This window comes from Cyprinodon tularosa, unplaced genomic scaffold (genome assembly GCF_016077235.1).
Source record: "Cyprinodon tularosa strain WSP-4 unplaced genomic scaffold, ASM1607723v1 ctg290, whole genome shotgun sequence".
Classification (NCBI taxonomy): domain Eukaryota; kingdom Metazoa; phylum Chordata; class Actinopteri; order Cyprinodontiformes; family Cyprinodontidae; genus Cyprinodon; species Cyprinodon tularosa.
The window spans coordinates 788,078-809,575 of NW_024038997.1; the positions used below are offsets into that span (position 1 = coordinate 788,078).

A 21,498-nucleotide genomic window follows, 5' to 3' on the forward strand; every position below is an offset into this window, starting at 1 on the left:
GACCCAAATCAAGTCGTTTCCTGTTTCACTCATCAGTTGATGGCAGTAATGCATTTTAACTAGTTGGCCAACTGCCATAAAACCTTAGAATATAGGAGCTGAACCTTCTCATAGAGGAACAGAAGAAATGGACAGCATGAGAGTTAAATATGAGTGTCACAGCAGAGTGTGAACACTTATGACAATGTGATATTTCAGTTTTTCTTTTTTAATAAATTAGCTAAAATTTCTATATTTGTTTTTTTTGTCTTGATGGGGTACTGACTTTGAGTGAATGAGAAATAAAATGACCTTTTTTGATTTTAACAAATGGCTGCAATGATCAAAGAGTAAAAATTTTAAAGGGGTCTGAATAGTTTACGTAGCCACTGTATGTCAAAGAAAAATATCTAAAACAAAATCAAAATGAAAAAGGATGACTGGTTGAAAGCAGGAGGAACATGTTTTTACAGAAATGAAAGTTAATGGCTTCCATCAGTCCCCTGAGGCATCCAGATAAAATCCCCTCAGAGGGAAAGGGCCTTTTATCAGTTTTGCCCAAAAACACCAGCATGAATGAAGAATGGGATCAAAAAAGCTTCCAATTATTTAACACAAGGATCAGAAGATTGACATTTTTTAAAGATTAAAATGCAAGATGCCAAAGAAAGTACAAAAAAAAAAAACTAGAGCAGGTTTTTGCTAATGTATTGAGAGTTCTGTACAACCTGAGATTAAACAAGTTTAACTTTTATGAGTGCAGGATCCCCAAAGTTAACTGATTTCATAGGTCCCTAACCTTTATTTGATTATTAAACTAGAACCATTAAATAAAAATCCAACTGTTAGTGGATTTAAAGGCTGAATACAGTTGAAGCTCTTCATTTTTTGATTTAGTTTGGAGGGAAAAATGTTCTGTTCACCTGTCAGTCAAAACTGACCAAAGGAAAAACATTGATGCATGTTAACTGATGATTGTATTACATTATTTCTGAAGAAAGGAGATTGGTTTACTATTATGCTTGAATGTTTTAACTTGTTTTACCATGGTAAGCACTTCATCCCAGCCCTGCCTAATTAAAAACATTAAACAGTTTTTTCAACCTCAATGCTATGACATCTGAAACGGGAAACTGAAACCCTTTATTGGCCACATTTGGCCAAAGAAAACAAATAAGTGCATGAAGCCAACCAAATAAAGCAACATTACTTCAGTGCACTGACTGAATGTTTCAAATTGAAAAGCAGTTGTCCAGAAAAGGACATTGAGAGATCACACAGTTAAGAAAAAAAGTCCAGGTTTTATTGTGTATCTTGGCTGTAGTCCTTGTTAACCTCCAGATGTGTGAAAGGTAGAAAGAAAAAAAATGACAAGGTGAGCGTTTGTCCTCCAACACCCTTTGGTTTGCAACAGCTAAACCTGGCATCAGAGCACGAGTCAAGCCTAAAGAGGAAGAAAACTAAACTCAACGCACTAGGAAGAGCTACTGTAAAACAAATAACACAGTGAGTCTGAACCAGAACATGGATCTACAGACCAGTCAGCAGCAGTGCTAGCAGAACCGAGTCAACATCAGAGCAGAACGGGTTAGAATTAAAGCAGAGCAAACAGGAGCATGAATTAATGGCATCGATCGGATGTTTGTCCTTCTGGTGGCTTGAGTGTAGATATTGTACTGAGGAAACCCCAGCGACATGCAGAGCAGCGGAGCGGCAGACAGGGGCGTCTGATTGGTCAGCCGGCTCTCAGCGAAGAGACGTGTCGCAGTTCTTTGCTGGACTGGTCGGAGGAAAAGAAACCCACCTGGATGGGGTTCAGTGATTGACATCTAGAATCCGCTATTTGCTTGTTTGTCAAACAGGCCTAAATGAGACGGCGGGAGGGAGGAGTTCTTCTTTATCTCCTCCCTCCAACGCCTCGTCTCACGGCGACCCCTTCGCTGCGGCCGCCCCTGCCCGCCGGCGCAGACAGGCAGCTTAACCAAAGTTGTGGATGGCCAGCCTGAACATGTCATTGGTGCACACCCAAGCATCGTTAATGTTCTTCAGGATGAAACTCTGATGGAAACCCATGATCGGGTCTTCATCTGCCTGTAGAGACACAGCAGATGAACTGTTAGAGAAACCAGCTTTTGAGCTTCAGACTTCAAGTTGTGTTGTCAACAAAACCCCCGCCGACACTCATGTTTGAATGACAGTGAAAGGGATACTTACTTTTAGCTGTCCTACAACCATACTCAAGATGCAGTTGTCTGGAGTCGGCTGGTGGTCTTGCGCTGTTATACTATGCGCTATTTTTGTGAAAGGGAGACTCTGGGAGAAACACAAAGAAAAAAATGAAAATAAACAAGGGTGGGATTAAAGTAGGCATAAAGGAAAACAACGATCACTTCCTAAATGAGCTTGCTTATTAAAAACTGAGAAAGGGGCAGATAAAAGGTGAACATGTGAGTTAGATGAAACTGGGGTGAAAAGAGGTGCTGAAGTAGGGTGAGTGGATTTAATAAGAACTGTGGGATAACGCAGGATAGGTGTGGCTTTTTCAGTGTATTTTTTGACTCCCTTTTACAGTGTTGTTTACATCGAGCTCCCATTGTATCAAATGGAAAAATAATTTTGACAAACTTCACAAAAAGCTCTGAGAATCATCTCCACTGATCTCACCTGTTTTCTTTTCTTTAACAGTGTCTCCGTCCTATTTTGTATCTAAATCCTTTACCTGTTCTGTTCTATAGGCATTGAGCAAAGGCATGGTCATGCTGGGGACCTGGCGCCGCCCTGTAGCAATGACTGCAGCCCTGCTTTCTTTGCATAAACGGAAAAGGGCCGGTGAATAAGTTGACTTTTTTTGTGGACCTAAATAATGTTTAAATTTGTGAACAGCGGACAAGTGAAAAAAATACCAGTCTTGCATATCTGGTCACCCTCTGCTTAAGACCTGATCAATTGCCTAAAATGGAAAAAAAAATTATATGTATATATATATATATATATATATATATAGTTTCATCTCTGTTAAAAATGCACAGAGAAGATGCACAAATGTCACAGAGAAATGTTGGATGAGGTTCACATGTCGTTCTGAGAACTCTGCTGAACTTCGTGGTATTATTTGTCATCACAGCACTGATAAGATCCCTTCCCCTTACAGAAGCTGACTTCTAGGATACTAACAAAACACGGCTGCTTAATTTCTTCCAACAAGGATCCGGAATACAAAGTGTGGAACTGTGTGACCACACTCCCAGAGTGCAGAGAAATCAATCCTACCTCTGGACAAGGTTAGCTTTCTTGTAAATAAAATTTGCAGCACTATTTTAAAATGTGACTACATACATTAAAACTTAACTGGGGTCATCAATTAATCCCGGTTGTTGGATAACAATTATTGTTACAGGGAGGTCTGAGTTAATGAACATCCCAGCTGTCTAGGTTAGATTAGCCTCCTTGCACTAGAACAATGGATCCTTAACAGTTTTTCTTTAGTGTTTTATTTAACACAAATCATTTGGTCTCTTAAATAAGCTTCCACCATGTGAAGCTTTTTGGCTAATCTGCAGAGCAATTTGTGATTATGATCACTTGTTATCTTCTGCACTATAAACTGTCTTTATGTTAAGGAAAGCATTAAAACTAGAGAAACACTATATAACCCGTTTTAAATTCTGACTGTATCTTGTTCAACAGATAAAGCTAAATTCATATTCTAAAACAGCATAAAATTAATGACTCAATTTCCCTCAGATTTCGATTTAGCTTTTTCAAAAAAAAATCATAAAAAAAACTCCAGTAATCTATAGCATTCCATCGCCACATTGCACTGAGAAGAGGAAAAAAAAAAACAGTAAAAACTGCAGTGTTCTGGCAGTACATCAAACAATGAAAAATTTACAGCAGTATATAGATTAAGTTACCATGAAAACTCACAGTGAGCTTTTCAACAATTGCTATTTTTCCCTGGTAGGGCTGTCCTTCCCATGTAAGGCATGATGTATCGATCTGTGAGGAGTGACAGGACAAAGTTAGCTTCCAAAATAAGTTATAAAACAAAGAATCAAGCCACATTGACCAGGCAGAACAAGGCAACGATAGAATAGAAAATTAAATGTACAAATATTACATTGCTTTTAAAAATATACCCTCCTTCTGTTTTTCCTCACACCTTTAATGTTAATATCAGACTAAGATATCCTTAGTAAACACAAACACAAAAATGCTCTTCCTGAACAAATAACTAAAAAAGCTTTTCAAACCAAGCGAGACCTGAAGATTGTTTGCCCTCCAAACCTCCAGAGCCAGCTTCTGTCAAATGTCTGTGATAACTGCCTGGATATCAAGTCATTTACCGTATTTTCACGACTATAAGGCGCACTTAAACGTCTTTTTTTCCCCTCAAAATGTGCAGTGCGCCCTATGGTGCGGTGCGCCTTATGTGTGTTGTAACTGCGACTTTTGAGACCACCTCATTGAGGAGATGATGAAAGAGTGGCTGAATGTAAGGAGACCAGGTGTTTTTTTTCCACCCATCACCATCGCTGTTAATATGTAACTCCATGCGTGCCCATCTCACAGCTGATGTGAAAAACATGGGGAAACAAATTAATGCTGTGCTCGCTGTTCAACCGCTCGACATCGGTGTGAACCGGACCCAGCAGGTGCAGCGAGTTTACATGCAAAGTCAATGGTTGACGCGCGTATAGGCGCAGCAAAAGGTCCCGCAGCCTTTAAGCATCTGATGCACCGCCAACGTGCTGCTGCTGCTCGAGATGGAAAAATTGAAGTTTTGCTGCTGGACGCGCTGCATCAACCAATCAGAGAAGCTTATCTGGGAGCTGACAGCGAGACAGACACAGCGCTCTGATGACATATGATATTAACGCAAATGGAAAAGGCTGGATGGATGACGAGATGATGAAAGCGTAGCTGAGGGAGGTGTAGCCTATGTGAGGAGACCAGGTGGTTTTTTCCACGCATCACCATCACTGCGTGCCCATCTCACAGCCGATGTGAAAAAAAAGATGAAACAAATGAACGCTGTGCTCGCCGTTATCCCGGGGGGTCTGACAAAGGAGCTTCAACCGCTCAACATCGGTGTGAAGCGGCCGTTCAAAGTAAGGCTGCGAGCGGCGTGGGAGCGATGGATGGCCGACAGAGACCACAGTTTCAGGATAAGTGGAAGGCAGCGCCGGGCAAGTTACGCCACAGTTTGCGGATGGATTGTAGATGGACTAACGTGTCTGCTGGCTCTGTTGTTCAAGCTTTTGCAAAAGCCGGCATTATTTCTGAGGAGCTGCGCTGAACGGAAAGTGACTGACAGCGAAGAAGGGGAAATTGGCATGTCTGATTTAGCGCAGCTGTTTTATTCAGAAACAGAGGATGATGACTTTGATGGGTTTGATTAATACTTTGTAATAAATACATGAATAAAGCACAATCATACTCAGTTTTGCTCCCGCTCTATTTTTCTACCTGAAAACTTAATTCAACAGCAGCCTCTGGGCCGGGTCTCCTCCCCTTCAGCGCGGTGGCTGGCAGGTGTTTTTTCATCTAAATAATCTAAATCTTGCAGCTATATTTGCTGTGATCAGGGGGAATAAAGTAGTTTTAATATGTTTTTAAGTGAGAAAGTCCAGCTGAAAACTTAATAATTGCAGTCAGTTCATCCAGATTATCTATTTCTGTCGGAGGCGCTCAGACCCCCACATACCAGCGGTGCACCGACAGCAGAAATCCCTTCAACAGCAGCCTCTAGGCTGGGCAGCCTCCAGGTTCATTGCGGTGGATGGCAGGTGTTTTTCATCTAAATAATTTAAACTGCAGGTACCAGGATACCAGTAATAAAAGCGAACATATTCCGTCGGCAGGTTTCAGGATTTTAAGTTAATTTAGGAGTGATCACAGCGCTGTGTCATCTGCGATGTGTCTGTCTCACGGCCAGCTGCCAGGTTTGATTAATACTTTTTAATAAATACATGAATAAAGCACAGTCATACTCAGTTTTGCCCCCGCTGTATTTTTAAATACGCAGTAGAGGTATTTAAAGGTAGTAGAGGACATGTACCTGTATATAAAAAACGCGCCCTATAGTCCGGTGCGCCTTATGTGTGTGTTAAATACAGAAATGGGACACATAACTGAGACTGCGCCTTTTAGTACGGTGCGCCTTATGGTCGTGAAAATACGGTATATGATTATGTTGGAATTTAGGCTCTCTTTGCTTTGCTGAATTGTTTAATTTTGGACACATTGTTTTTTTTTTCTTTAACTCTGGACTAGGCCACTCTAATGCATTGCTTTGCTTTTCACATTTTTGGACCATGCAGAACTGCTGTTTCAGATTCTTGTTTTACTGCAGGAATCTGGTGTGTTAGGTAGCTTTATGGCATTGGTTATTGAAACAGTTTTTGTCAATTTAAAGGACAACACAATTTATGCTCTGACACATGTAAAATAATCAATACAAATAATAAAAATAGAAAACACTAGAAACTTTGCTCCTAGCAGTGCTACATGGGGAGCTAGTTAATCAGTTACGAGGAGACAAGAGTAGAAATGGATGAAATAATGTCACTCTGAGCCATAATAGCCCAAGGAGTGGATTGAAAAATCAAATTTTTTCCACATTAAATAAATAAAATAAAAATCTCCAAACAAAGCATTGTGATTAACCAATAAAATGGCTAAATTTCCCAGACCTTAAATGTTAAAAGATTATTGGTTATCAAACATTGAAAACTGTCAGGGGAAAAAATCTGCAGGAGCCTGTTGTGGATGTTGTGTGTAACTTTATTGCAATTTAATTCAAATTCAGGTCTGATTTTATTTCCAGAATATGAGTTATGATAACAGGGTCGTATTATTTTAACTGCAGTTTTTAAAATTTTTATTGTGTTATGTGTGTTATAGTTATTTGAGCTTGATTAAACATGGCGCCTTTAACATGGCTATAAAAAACGTTTTTAAATAGCGTTTTGTATGATGATGGTGGGGACGGCATGTGTCGACCCGATTGGAACACAGAACAGGGTGAGGAGTTAAAAAAGTTTGGGAAGCATTGCAGTACCTGGCTTTACAAAGCATGATTGTAACTTATGAGATCAGAACCTCAGCTGGACTCACATATATTGATCCGAGCAGCGATCTGTCCGAGTCAAACATCTGGTAGTAGTGCTGCACGAAGCTGGATCCTATCTGCTCCCACAGAGGCTGCTCCGCCATTATGAATCACCCTGCAACACACTGGGAGGGTGGAACAGACAACAGGTCAGACAAACAGGTTAATGCTGGTTAAAGCAATAAACAGCTGAACATATTTCAAACCTCCCATTTAATTCCTAACCAGCTGGAACTCAAAGCTTTTTAGGTGTCCATGTTGTTTGGATTATTAAATGGACATACTTTCTCCATTTTACAGCCTGGAATCAATGACTGCATTGCAAAAAGTGAAAAACAAACTACTGGACTTTGTTTTCCAAGTTTGAAGAGGTTTTCCTTCCCATCCAGGAAGCTCTTTCAATTCAGAATGAATGAATCAAAGACTGCATGTACATATGTGTTATTAGGAATAATTTGCAGTTATTTTCAACCAATATAGTGATTTTACTGCAATTTCTTTTTTTGCACAAAGAAAAAGCATGTTGAGGTTTTACTCAGGGTTTTGGGGGGGGGTTTTCCACGAAAGCCCGCCTGTCCGGAATCCAGTGTTGCAGGACTGTACTGTAACATTTGCATAAACAAATGTTACTTCTGCTATAATGCATAGATCTAGATGCTCGCTGCAATTCTTTTTTTTTTTTTTTTTTTCCTTCTGTGTGGCAGAATATCCCCTTCAAGGTTTTTACCGCCACCTAATGGGCTGGGGGAAGAAATGTAGTGTCTTACTCTTGTTAAATGCATTGCGACTAAAATTGGGTGCTGCTGTGATTTGAAAATTGTATTTTTCTAAAATGGGATTTTAGTTTAATTGCAATTAATTGCCAAGCTCTAGTTAGTAATTATTGGTGTATTATGACCTCCACTGATAAACCAATACATTTTCAGAGACAGAGAATTTTATTTTAGATTATACATGAGGCCATGCGAGTCTGCTGATTTGATGCCACTCGTACACTTCACATCAACATTCAGCCAACCTTCATGTTGACAACCACAGCCAGTGAAACCATGTCAACATTCATTTCACTGCTGCTGTCTGTGTTGGAGGCAATTGCACACTAGTGTTTGAGTGAAGTACCCCCATTTGACCACTAGATGACAGTAATTTTTAAACAATATCCCTTTAAGCAGAGAATTATTAGGTCACCTGGTTAACCAATTAGGCAAGTGATTGTCATCTGCTCTACCCTTTAGCTATACGTGAATGTATATAAAGACTTGTTAAAATGCAAACTGAGTTTTGTCAGTTACATTTGTATTTAAAATGTGCAAAATACTTGTTTATTAAGGTAGGCCAGTTTACAAAGAGTAACTTCCTTTAGAATAACTGATTTTCAAATTAGTAATCCACAGCAGGAGAGCATGGCCAGGAGGACAAAATGTCTGAATTCGGCAAACTGAACTTTGGGGTCTAAAACTGTTATGCCATGAACACCATACCCCATCATCTCCTAGACAGGGTATTTCACTTAAGTTCAGCCTACCAAAGATAGTGATGGCGCACTACTACTCTATCATCATCTTCTGGTATGCTGTTGCCACTAGGGATAAGCGCCGGCTGCAGCAGGTAATTCGTTCTGCAAAGAGGGTGAATGGCAGCAATCTGCTTCTCTCCAGGAACTGCATGTGTCTAGGACTCCAGCAAGCAGGAATAATTGCAGCCAACCCACCGTCACGATGGAGACAACCCGTTTCCAACCCTCCCATCGGGCAGGAGGCTGCGGTGCACCAAGACCAAAACCTCTCACCACAAAAACAGCTTCCTCTAGTCTGCAGCTAACCTCATTAACAAAGCCTGACACTTTCTCCCTATAAACTACCATTCAATTTCATATGGTATTTTCTGAATGTTTTTAATATCTCCCACATTTCTCTTTCACTGCAAAGGTAGTACTTCTTTTCTCTAATCTCCCAATATCCCTTTATGACTTGCAATAGTTTATTCCACATTACATTTTTATCTCATCTGTATGACTGTCAATGTGTGGCAGCTTGTCAAAGCCAATTCGGTATACATATAAAACAATTAGGTAATAGTGATATTTTTTAAATATACAACCCCTACCATGAGCAATGATATTCATAATGACCTGTAAACACATAAATAACTGCTGCACTCTTTACTCTATGGTCAACTGATCTTCGTTGTACATATGCAGGATTACGTCTTCCACTTCAGACTAGTTGCCGCATATGCTCCGAGGCTAACATCCCCTTAGTTAGCTCAGACATTGACTTCTATCCACCTACAACATCTAACAGTTTCATTGGATTATGCTAAATATTATTTGATGGGTCTTAAAAATCTGCAACAATCCATACCCATTTTTAGCATTATAAAACACTGAAAAGGGACAGACTGTCAACCATCTTTTGAAAGTACTGCTAAATAACATCATAATATACGTACACATTAAAAATACTAAAATAGGCTATTGCTTTCCTCCAATATAATAAATTCCAATTATTCTGAGTCTTTATATAGATAGAAATAAATCCTGTTGGATGGACTTTCATTATAGTAGATGCTTATGAGGGATTATATTGCACAATGATGTAACGATATGATATCACAATTAGGGCTGGGTACCGAACTTCGGTACTTTTATGGTACCGACCGAAATGCTTCGGTTCTACAGAGTATCGAAACATGCCTCGTCTTTCGGTACCAAGTTTCGGTGATTGGCTGGAACACTTAAGGTGATTGCGTCATCCAGGAAAAATACACAGGTGGTCACGCCTACAGCCAGGGTTCATGTGTATCTTTTGTGAACTGGTTGCAGCGTCGCGGAACCCCTTTAAAATGCCCCCCAGGTCAAAAGTGCGGCTTCACTTTATTAAGACTGATGCTAATAGTGCACAATGCAATACATCGTGCACGGAAATAATTTAAGAGCAGAAAGTCGCTCTGTGTTTGACTGCAAGAAGAGCGGACCGCAGCCAGCGCGACCATCCTCCTCTCAGCAGCCCGTGGGCAGAGCAAAGCCAGAGCGGAGTGAATCATGCTGCTTTCAAACTGGACGCAGCAAGAGCAGCAAAATCTCGTCTGCTGCTTCATTTTTGCTGCTTGTACCAGCTTCTGACGCGCTGCTGAAGAAGCTTTGCTGCTCTGGCTGCGCGGTCGCAAAGTGGGTCAGATGCGCGTTGGGCGGAGCTACTCTATCCTTTATTTGCCTTGCAGCTATATTTGCTGTGATCAGTGGGAATAAAGTAGTTTTATTATGTTTTTAAGTGGGAAAATCCACCTGAAAACGTAATCAGTGCAGTCAGTTCATCCTGCCTTCAATATTTCTGTCGGAGCCGCTCAGACCCCCCCATACCAGCGGTGCGCTGTCAATAGGATCCCATTCAACGGGCTTGTTTGTCAGACATGGTAATTTTTCTAAAGGAAAACTGCTAAGTAAAAAGGTCCTCACAATGTAACAGTGAATATTAGACACTGAATTATTTATTTTTTTATGTAAGAGGAAAAATGTAAATGGAAAAACAGAGCTTAAAATAAAACTCAAGATTTGTACTTTTTTATGTTGTGTAATTTTCTTTTTTTTCGAATTGATATTATAAAACTGGTATCGAAAAAAGTATCGTTCAGGAACCGGTATCGAAGTGAAGGTATCGGTATTGGTACCGGAACCGAAATTTTTTTAACAATACCCAGCCCTAATCACAATAGTGCAATATCATTATATATTGCTATAATTTATCTAGCTATCAAAATGGAATGTATAGATAAAAAGCAAGTGCTGTATATGTTCATCAGAATCCATGTAGTTTCTGGTTTGAGTCATTCCACATCTTCCACTGTGACCGCCTAAACACACAGCAAAACGGCTCCACGGCACCATCTGCCAGAGTGGGGGTGCAGATGTACAGGTGCTGGTCATAAAATTAGAATATCATGAAAAAGTAGATTGATTTCAGTAATTCCATTTAAAAAGTGAAACTTGTATATTATATTCATACATTACATACAAACTCATATATTTCAGATGTTTATTTTGTTTAATTTTGATGATTACAAATGACAACAAATGAAAATCTCAAATTCATCATATCAGAAAATTAGAATATTACTGAAGACCAATAAAAACAAAGGATTTATAGAAATGTTGGCCAACTGAAAAGTATGAACATGAAAAGTATGAGCATGTACAGCACTCAGTATTTAGTTGGGCCTCCTTTGGCCTGTATTACTGCAGCAATGCGGCGTGGCATGGAGTCGATCAGTCTGTGGCACTGCTCAGGTGTTATGATAGCCCAGGTTGCTCTAATAGTGGCTTTTAGCTCTTCTGAATTGTTGGGTCTGGTGTATTGCATCTTCTTCTTCACAATACCCCATAGATTTTCTATGGGGTTAAGGTCAGGAGAGTTTGCTGGCCAATTAAGAACAGGGATACCATGGTCCTTCAACCAGGTACTGGTAGCTTTGGCACTGTGTGCAGGTGCCAAGTCCTGTTGGAAAATGAAATCTGCATCTCCAAAAAGTTGGTCAGCTGCAGGAAGCATGAAGTGCTCTAAAACTTCCTGGTATGTGGCTGCGTTGACCCTGGACCTCAGAAAACACAATGGACCAACACCAGCAGATGACATGGCACCCCAAACCATCACTGACTGTGGAAACTTTACACTGGACTTCAAGCAACGTGGATGAAGTGCCTCTCTTCTTTTCCTCCAGACTCTGGGACCTTGATTTCCAAAGGAAATGCAAAATTTACTTTCATCAGAGAACATGACTTTGGACCACTCACCAGCAGTCCAGTCCTGTTTCTCTTTAGCCCAGGCAAGACGCTTCTGACGCTGTCTGTGGTTCAAGAGTGGCTTGACACAAGGAATGCGACAGCAGAAACCCATGTCTTTCATACGTCTGTGTGTGGTGGTTCTTGAAGCACTCACTCCAGCTGCAGTCCACTCTTTGTGAATCTCCCCCACATTTTTGAATGGGTTTTGTTTCACAATCCTCTCCAGGGTGCGGTTATCTCTCTTGCTTGTACACTTTTTTCGACCACATCTTTTCCTTCCCTTCGCCTCTCTATTAATGTGCTTGGACACTGAGCTCTGTGAACAGCCAGCCTCTTTAGCGATGACCTTTTGTGTCTTGCCCTCCTTGTGCAAGGTGTCGATGGTCGTCTTTTGGACAACTGTCAAGTCAGCAGTCTTCCCCATGATTGTGTAGCCTATAGAACTAGACTGAAAGACCATTTAAAGGCTTTTGCAGGTGGTTTGAGTTAATTAGCTAATTAGAGTGTGGCACCAGGGGCCATCAATTTTGAACCTTTTCACAATATTCTAATTTTCTGATATGATGAATTTGAGATTTTCATTTGTTGTCATTTGTAATCATCAAAATTAAACAAAACAAACATCTGAAATATATGAGTTTGTATGTAATGTATGAATATAATATACAAGTTTCACTTTTTAAATGGAATTACTGAAATCAATCAACTTTTTCATGATATTCTAATTTTATGACCAGCACCTGTATAGCCTGGGTGCCAGTCAGAACTTAGCCCCGCCCACAAGGTTTGAGTTCGGGGAAGTTCGGTCTGGCTCTGCTCCATAGTAGCGCGAGTATTATCGCCCACTGTCAGGCGATCCAATCAAATTGTCAGGGCGGACTTTATACGATGATGGACAGATGATCAAGAGTAACGTAATCAACCACGTGACCAAAGCGCGCTACGGTGACAACAATAATGGCTGCCGCTGGAGAGTTTGGGTGAGTAGATTCTGCTATTAGGTCTGTTCTATAAGATATCGACAGCAAATTAATTTTAAAAGAGGAACAGAGAAACGCGATCAAGTCTCATCTTCTTATTCTAGGCGTGAAACTGCACGCTTTGATTTTTGTGGACAACAACTATGCCTCGATTAACATACGTCACGCACTCCGTTGCTCTTATTGGTTGTAGGTCTATCCAATTGAGTGCAGAGTCATTTTTTTTCCTGGTTCGTTCGAAACACGCCCCATAATCACAGCTCTATGGAGCAGCATCAGACTCATATTCTGACTAGAATTGAGTCGGACTACGTCAGGCTAGCAGATGTAGCCTATTTTCCTGATTTTTTTTTTAGATAAAATTAGTTCTTTTTTTAAAATAATATTAGGAACTGAAAGGTCGGTATTATATTGGGCAGAAATCACAATCTAACGCCAAATTAATTTCTTCCCCCACCCCTTATGTTGTAATTGTTAAAGCATTTCAGTCCATCATTACAGGAGATTAGGGGTGGGTATTGGCAAAGAAGTCACGATTCGATTCGAATCACGATTCACATGCCACGATGCGATTCTATCACGATGCATCACGATACTTGAAATATTGCGATGCATTGTGATATTTTCACTGAACACTGTAAGAAAAAGATACAGCCCTTACCAGTGGCTGACTGGCTGGGTGTGATCTGGATAGTGTCTTCAATTGATACATAACTGAAAGCAACTGAATTCATACATAGCTGTATTTATTGAAATTACTTTTGGAGGTGTTGCCATGAAAACAAATACTGGACAGAAATATTACTATTACTGGCATGGACACACCAACAAAAAGATCTTAGGATTCATCAAACTTAAAATAACAAAATTAGGATAATCAGCCCGGACATGCTTATGACACAAAGCAGCAGGCGTCAACACATCCGCAGCGACATCTGCTGGACTGGAAGTTGTATTCCACTTGGTTTGATTGATGTGCGCCAACCATTAATGTATTTTATTTGTTCATTTTTTTTTTTTTAATAATCGATTCTTGCCTTAGAGAATCGATTCAGTAGATCACAAAAATTAGAATCACGATTCATCGATTTTACGATTATTTTGCACACCCTTACAGGAGATGAGCTGATCCTTGCAAAAGTAATGTCCTTAAAGCAGGAGTACCTATAAGAGCTTCCTCACAAGCACCGAGTTATAAGAAGGGCTACCAATACTGACTTATGACCTGGAGGAGATGGTGTTCACTAGGGGTGTAAATCACATCCATCATGGCGATTCGATTCAGTATTGATTTCCTGACCCAACAATTCAATTATTTTCGATACTCAAGAATACACCACGCTACGATTCGATTAATTGGTTACGGTAATTTTTTTATTACATTTTTTTTTTTTTTTACACCTTACAGGCTAGAAAATGTTTCAAATTTGAAATCAATGAAAGCTGTAATATCGTTATGCATTTTTTTGAGAAACTACAGCAAATAACAGAATTAGAAAAGTTGCACTCCACCTATCCCTATTAAAACCTCATTCACTGAAAAATAATAATACCCCTGCGTTGTAGATTGCCAAAGGCCTTGCATCAAAAAATACTGCACAAAGTCAATGCAACGAGTGCAATTCGATACCTCGGCTCCAGACGTCCCCACCCCCTCCACAGACTCTCCGGTGCACCTCTCTCAAGTTGTAGCTGACCGCAAACAGAGCCGCAGACAGGAGGCCGGCTTGTTTTGTTTTTATTACCCAAATTGCGGAAAACAACTCGTGAAGTTTGACCCGCTAGAAGAGCGAGGTGCATGAGAACGCTGGGACCCTTTTTCCACCTGGATCCCCGCTCTTTTTGGCCCTCATGTCCCTCCGTCGTCGGACTAAACTCGCCCCCACTTCCTCACCGCCTCGGCCGTATCTAGACCCACAGTGTGTAGCACAGACCACGCTTCAATATTGAACATAAATCAAAAACGTCTGTGTCAAGCTCACTGCAACACACTACAGTAAAACTATAACCAGGAAGCGAGATAGGAGGGCAAAATAGGTTTAGCGCCACAGCAGCGCTGGAAGGAGAATTACGCCCAGGAGCAAATGGATAAAAATAGACCGGGAAGAGAGAAAAAAAAAAAAAAACATGAATCGATACTCTTGCGGACGTATTGATGCATCGCATCGTTGGCTGATGGATCTATGCATCGATACAAAACGATTATTATTTACACCCCTAGTGTTCACCCAAACTTCATGACTAATAAACAGACTTAATGTTTCTTCTACAGATTTTTATTTTCAAATCTCTATAAATACAAGCATGATTTAAAAAAAAGAGGAGCAACAGAATCAAATGTGAGTTTATTTAAGCTCATCTGTGAGTTGTGTTATTTTAAGAAGAGGCTTGAGGTTTCCTCACGTGGTCACCACATTGGTGACCCTTGCTTTTAGGTTGGACATTACATATTTTCACTAGGAAGAATTTGATGTTAATTAGGGTTGTCAAAAGTATCGAGACTCAAAAAAGTATTGATACCAAAATGTTGTATCCGGATACAATACTCGTTTTTAAAAGTATCGATACAGTGCTACAGTGCTTTGTTTCTTAACCATTTTGGCTAGTGTCATTGTTGTGTGTGCAAAGCATAGCCAAGGAAGGAACACTTAATTTTATAAGTTTTTTATCAAGCTTGCTTAATATTGTGCACAGCAAACAACCTCAAAATATTGTTCTTATTGTTTATTGTATTTATTTATTGTATTTTATTTATTAATGAAAATATTTCTGTAGAATTTTGGAGTCTTTGTTTTTATCCTTGTGGTATCGAAAATGGTATCGAGTATCGAGTATTTTCCTTAGTATCGGTATTAGGGCTGCAACAACGAATCGATAAAATCGATAAAAATCGACTTTTAAAAGCGTTGGCAACGAATTTCATCATCGATTAGTTGTGTCGCGCGATTATTGCGTCATCCGCCGCGCTGTCATCACTGCCTCTTGACTGAAAGAGGAAGAAAAAAAAAATGGCAGAGCGAGTCAGCTCTGCAGGTGCAGTGTTGCCAACTCAGCGACTTTTCAGACCCCTCCAGCGACTATTTTTCAAAAAAGCGACTAGCGACAAATCTGGCGACTTTTTTCGGTTTCACTGGCGGCTTTTGGAGACTCTTACGTGAAAGCATGTATCGTTCCTACTCTGCCGTGGGGCGCCTCCCCCCTCTCCCGCAGGAGTCCCTCTCAGCTCTGCAGTCAGAGCCTCAGCGTCCAGACTGCAAATGAAGCGCGCATGCACCGGCATTGTGCGGCGCAAATTGATCACAATAATTAAAATAGCCTGCGCTTTGTAAAGCGAAAAAAGTGATAACATGCAACTTTTTTCAAAAGAAATTAACATGGCACGGAACCACCATGTTTGTTTGGTTTTAAAGTGGGGAAACGTTACGTTAGTTTCTCAGGTAGCTCATCTGATGCTTTCCTTACCGTGTTAGTAGGTTACAGACAGGGATAAGGTTGGCTACTTATTTTACTTTTAATTTCATTTGAATTAGCTTAAGCAGCGTTTACATTTACTTTATAAATAAATTAACTTGCAAATTATGAGGGCAAGGCTTTTAAAGTTTAAATCTTCTGGCGAAGATAAAGTAAAGAAGATCCTGCAATTTATGGAAGTAAAGCAGAATAAAATCCAGCAAGATCAGTAATATGCCAATTAATTATATGCCACATTCCCATGTAAATTGGAGTCTTTGGAGGATGTGTTTTTTAGCACCCCTAGTTCTCTCATTTTTATTCCAAATACAATTTATAATTTGAATCACAGGGCTATTTTTATCTCTATGGTTCAGTATTTTCTCAAGTAGCAACGTTAACTGCTATACTTTCCTGTCTTAAAAGGCAGCCCTCTTCTAGTCTAAAAAAACTCATTTGTTGAAATGGGGGGGCCTATTGTTTGAACCCCTTAGGGGCTTTTAAAAACAAAAATTTCTTTTTTTGCGCTTTATGAAACAAAGTAGCCTATATTTTGTGGATGTACAGCTACATTTCTCATGTAAGTTTGCGTAGTTTTAACACAAACATTTATTTTTCATATTGCACCAGTACAGTTAATGAGCAACCTGTACTTGTGTGCTTGTTCGTTCTGTCTAAAATGTTCATTTTGGAATAAAGAGGTTAATATAAAAAATATTTTTTGTCCGATTCATCGATTAATCGAAAAAATAATCGTCCGATTCATCGATTTTTAAAATAATCGTTAGTTGCAGCCCTAATCGGTATCGAGTTGAAAAGTTTAGTATCGTGACAACCCTAATGTTAATACATACAAAAGAAATGCAGTAATCTTTCTATTTTCACCATCTGTCGGGAGAAAATTTTGTTTTTTCTTTCTGTTGGCTGGTTTGCTGGGGTAGCAACCTTGCAGCAGCTTGGAGGAAAAGATAATCTAATCAACAAGTCCAGCTCTGTACCAGGATGACCCCGTAACCTAGTGCAGGTGATGACACAGCGGATGCTTGTCGACTGGCATCACAACTAAAAACTGACTATAACTTCACTTTAAGCAAGAGGCTACTGAAGTGAGCAGGTTCATCCGACCTGCAGCAATCAGCCACAATTTGATGGGAACAGTTCATGTGCAGAATAAACCACCTCTTAAACTAATTTCTAAAAGAAATTGCACTGTGTATTTGAGTAATACTAATCAAGACTTGATAACCAAAAAAATCAGCTTTTTTTTTTTTTTTTTTTTTAGAGTGAGTTACTTTTTATAAGATAAACAGAGAACACACAATATCAAAATGATTCTAACCCTGGCAGATGTAGACTAGTGATACAAATAATTGTGGCTTAAAATCATTTCTTCATGCAAAAAAACAAAAACAACATGCATGTGTTACTTGCTGGTATGTTTTAATCATTTACTTGTTGCCAACAGTTAATCTTAAAAGTTATTTATACTCCTGGCAGACATTGAAAGTAACCATCATGTTGTGTCAGAAAGGAATACTACAGAAAGAGTTCAAACCAGGTTCATCTTTGGAGGAGGCAAAAGATTAGGGTGATGGCATAGAAGCCTTACAACCTCGGATACTGTGAGATCATCACTAAAATACCAAAAAAATACATAAATACTATGAGGTGCTGCTATGGTGTGGAGGTAGAGCACATGACCCATATACAGGCGGTCGCAGGTTCGAGTCATAGCCTTCCTGACCTTTACTAAACAGCTCTCTCCTCTCTTGTAACCCACTACTACTGCTTTCAGAAATATAAAATAAAGGCCACTAGAGCCTAAAAATAATCTTAAAAACAACTATAAAGAACAAGCAAAGAGCTGGCACACAATAATAAGGACTGGATGGCTGTTGGGGTAAAATTATATTGCCAATGATTGTAGAGATGGGTGTTAACTAAATTATTTATGTGTATATATATATATATATATATATGGGTTGCAAATAACGATTATTTTGCAAATCAGTCTTTCGATTATGTTTTCGATTAATAATCGAATAGCTAAAGGTTCCTTAAAGAAGACTTTTTACGAAATGAAATCAAGTAAAACAAACTTTTCCACTTGAGGAGTTCTGGATAGAGCATATTGACAGACAAAAACAATTTTTTTTATTTTAAATGAAAAATTTTATATTTATTTATTTATTTATTTTACAATTTTGGTATATTTCCTGCTCCAAGTTGGTTGCTCTGTCAGCTTAAGGCATGTTTAATACTCCAGTTAATGAATAATCGATTACTAAATTAGTTGATTATTTCAATAATTTATTTCAAAGAAAAAAAAATATTGTTGATAGTCATCCATTTATTCATCATCTAGATTTGCCCCTTTATCTCCTTGAAAAATGACCAAATAAGCCAATACTATGATTGATTTGTAATGTGTTGAAAAGAAAAACTGATATTAAAGAAATGTTAACATCCATACTCTGTATCTATTTCTTGCCTTTATATTTTGTGTTAGTTCTCGAGCTACATTTTAATTTGTAAAGTGTGTCATTCCTGGGACAGCTGACTTCATCCACTGAGTGACAAATCAAAAATGCTTATTTTCTTTTCATTAAGAACAAAAACAAATACAGTAATGTAGTACTCAAAACTTGGAGTGAGTACTTCATTATCAACCCAATCTCTCATTGAGTTTAAAATATAACCACTTATTTTAAAACTGAGCACCAAACTGACAGGTCACGTGTTGTTGCTGGAACAATTTGAGCGCGCTAAACATTAGCGATGACCCGCCGAGGCAGCATACTGTGGGACAGAAACGCATTGGACCAGCAGAGCCTCGGTTCCTGGAGAGAAAATGGTGAAATGAGGGAGCAGTGCTAATGAATGGTAAAAGCTCCTCTTATTTAGGCACTTCAGGTTAGCCAACTAGCCGCTGCTAGCTTGTGAGGAAACTTGTCAGTTGGTCCAGACTTTTCCACCCACCTGCTAACGTTAGCTGCCCGGGAAACGTTTTTTTCAAGGCGTTGGCTTACAGACTAAGTAGGGTTGGATTCTATAAATACCCAGACCCTTCTAGGTGTGGATACCTCCTATGGGCCCGCGCTCACAGACCAGCTACCAGACATAGGCGTGCCCGACGTTAGCTTCACCAGAGTTAGCAGCCCGCTAAGTTGCGCTTAATGAGTTCAAATACCCAAATAAGGTAATTTTTCTTTATTTTCACAAAGGTCTTTCTACAGTGCTTCAAATGAGGGCTCGTTTGATTAAAAAAAAATCATACAAACTTACCTCTCACTTACGCCGAGGCCGACTGCACGATGGCACAGTGCAATGTCTCCTGCACGGCGAAGGCACGCAACCGAGGACGCAGCTGTCGCCGCGGTGGATTATGGTCATTGTAGTGTTTCTTCATCACACCCTTTGGGTTTTTTCGGCAGCTGATATCCAATGTGTTTTATTACCGCCATCTGCTGGATCAAACACGCATTACAGATCTGTGACATTTCTTATTGTCTTAAATATTTTCAAACAATTTAAATATTTTAATTGTAGTAATCCAGCTTTAAGCAAATTCTAACGTATTCTGTAAATTTTCAGGTTCCCTTCATCCTATCATAATTGGGGTTTTTTTGAACACCAGAAGAAACAGATTATAAACTGTTTTGTGTTTTTTTTTTTACTAATCTGTAAAAAAGAAAAAAAAAAAAGGCTGCAGTTGAGTTAGTAGTCAATTTTGATTACACATATTTGTGGGTTCAGATTCACCAGACAGATCCAGCCCTCACCACTGCTGTAGCCTACCTGTACAATCAAGATGTCTCCTAAATGTAATCTGCTCTCAAACATTATTGAAAAATCTGCAAAACATTAAAATAATCAACTTGATTCACACCTATATTTAAACATTTATAATACATTACTAGAATTTTTTAAAGTAGAATGGGAGGAGCACTTTTGGATAAAGCGTACAGATAGCTCAGGTTATCCTGAAATTAAATTTCAGACAAAACAATATAGATAGAACTAAGTAGGAGTCCTGCATAAGCAATTTTATACTTTTAGAGCTCTGGAATTCACAGCATTCATTTTGCAAATAACATGAAAATTGAAATAAAGCTTGAAGCATAACTGACATCAACCCGTTTTGTCTGCATCATTTGACTGAAAAGTAATGTTTGCAACATTTTCCACCCCCCTGTTTTCATCCATGTTGCACTCAGTGTTTTTCTAAAAACAAATTGGCTTAAAACGGAAAGATTTTCTTAAAATTCTTAATTTGCCCTCTGTATTCTTGAGCCAGTTTAGAGAACGGGTTTGGGTGGGTAATATTTCAAATAAAGTCTTAAAATCTAAATCCAAATTAACCATGAGAAGGGACCATTGACAGTTTGTTGCAGCTTTCTTTGAATAATTTATTTATATTTATTTAAAGAAACATCCACAATAACAAATTATTAAAAGTATAGTGGAGGATGTTCTTTTTCTGGGTGGATCATCAAAATAAGTGCTCCTTTAGGAAATGGGCTCATGCATGCTCTCACAGGTATTTAATAAATGTTCCTTCTCGGGAGCAGGTACAGGGTTGTGCGTGTGCATTTTTTTTTTTTAAGTAGAGGGCAGGTTTTTGCAAATATATATGAAAATCCTCCATTATACCTTTAAACTCTGACATTTGCTTTAACTAATAAAATTTTAACAGACTCAGTTGCTTTACATTTCTATTTACTCTTGTCTGCTGTACAGTCTATTGTTTCCTTTAGTTATCACCTTATTGCTGTTACTCTGGGAATGTTCCAGCCGGCAAACAAAGGATTACTCTAATCTAATTCTTTCTTGTGCATTAATCATAAATAATGGACCAGTTTAAAATTTAGTTTACAGTCCTTTTAACAAAACAAAAACCATCTGCAAATTTACCATTAAAGAGCTTGTAGCAGCAGAAGCATTTTCTTAAACTAATCTGTGACAGAAAGTTCAGTCAGGGCTGTCAGCCGGTCAGGATGAAGGAAGATGCTTCACCAAGACAGAACTCAATTATATAAATATTTAAGTTTTCCATGAAATGAATAATGCAATCAGTTTATGTTCTTTTAATTTACATTGCAGTTAAAGAGTAAGGATAGCCCAAGGCTGTTTGATGGTTATTATTTTGGGATTTTGTGAATTTATTTTCCAGGGTTTGTGTTATGCTGGACAGT

General features: G+C 39.0%; 1 protein-coding gene across 1 annotated transcript; it reads right to left on the reverse strand.

Moving 5' to 3' along the window:
- Positions 1–1,260: 1,260 nt before the first annotated feature.
- Positions 1,261–19,728, reverse strand: nutf2 (nuclear transport factor 2). Its single transcript, XM_038290994.1, has 5 exons — positions 19,589–19,728; positions 7,099–7,218; positions 3,907–3,978; positions 2,194–2,292; positions 1,261–2,070 (listed from the first exon to the last, which is right to left on the reverse strand). Exons 2-5 carry the CDS (start codon positions 7,195–7,197, stop codon positions 1,957–1,959), a joined length of 384 nt encoding a protein of 127 aa, XP_038146922.1. The 5' UTR covers positions 7,198–7,218; positions 19,589–19,728; the 3' UTR covers positions 1,261–1,956.
- Between the last annotated feature and the right edge of the window lie 1,770 nt (positions 19,729–21,498).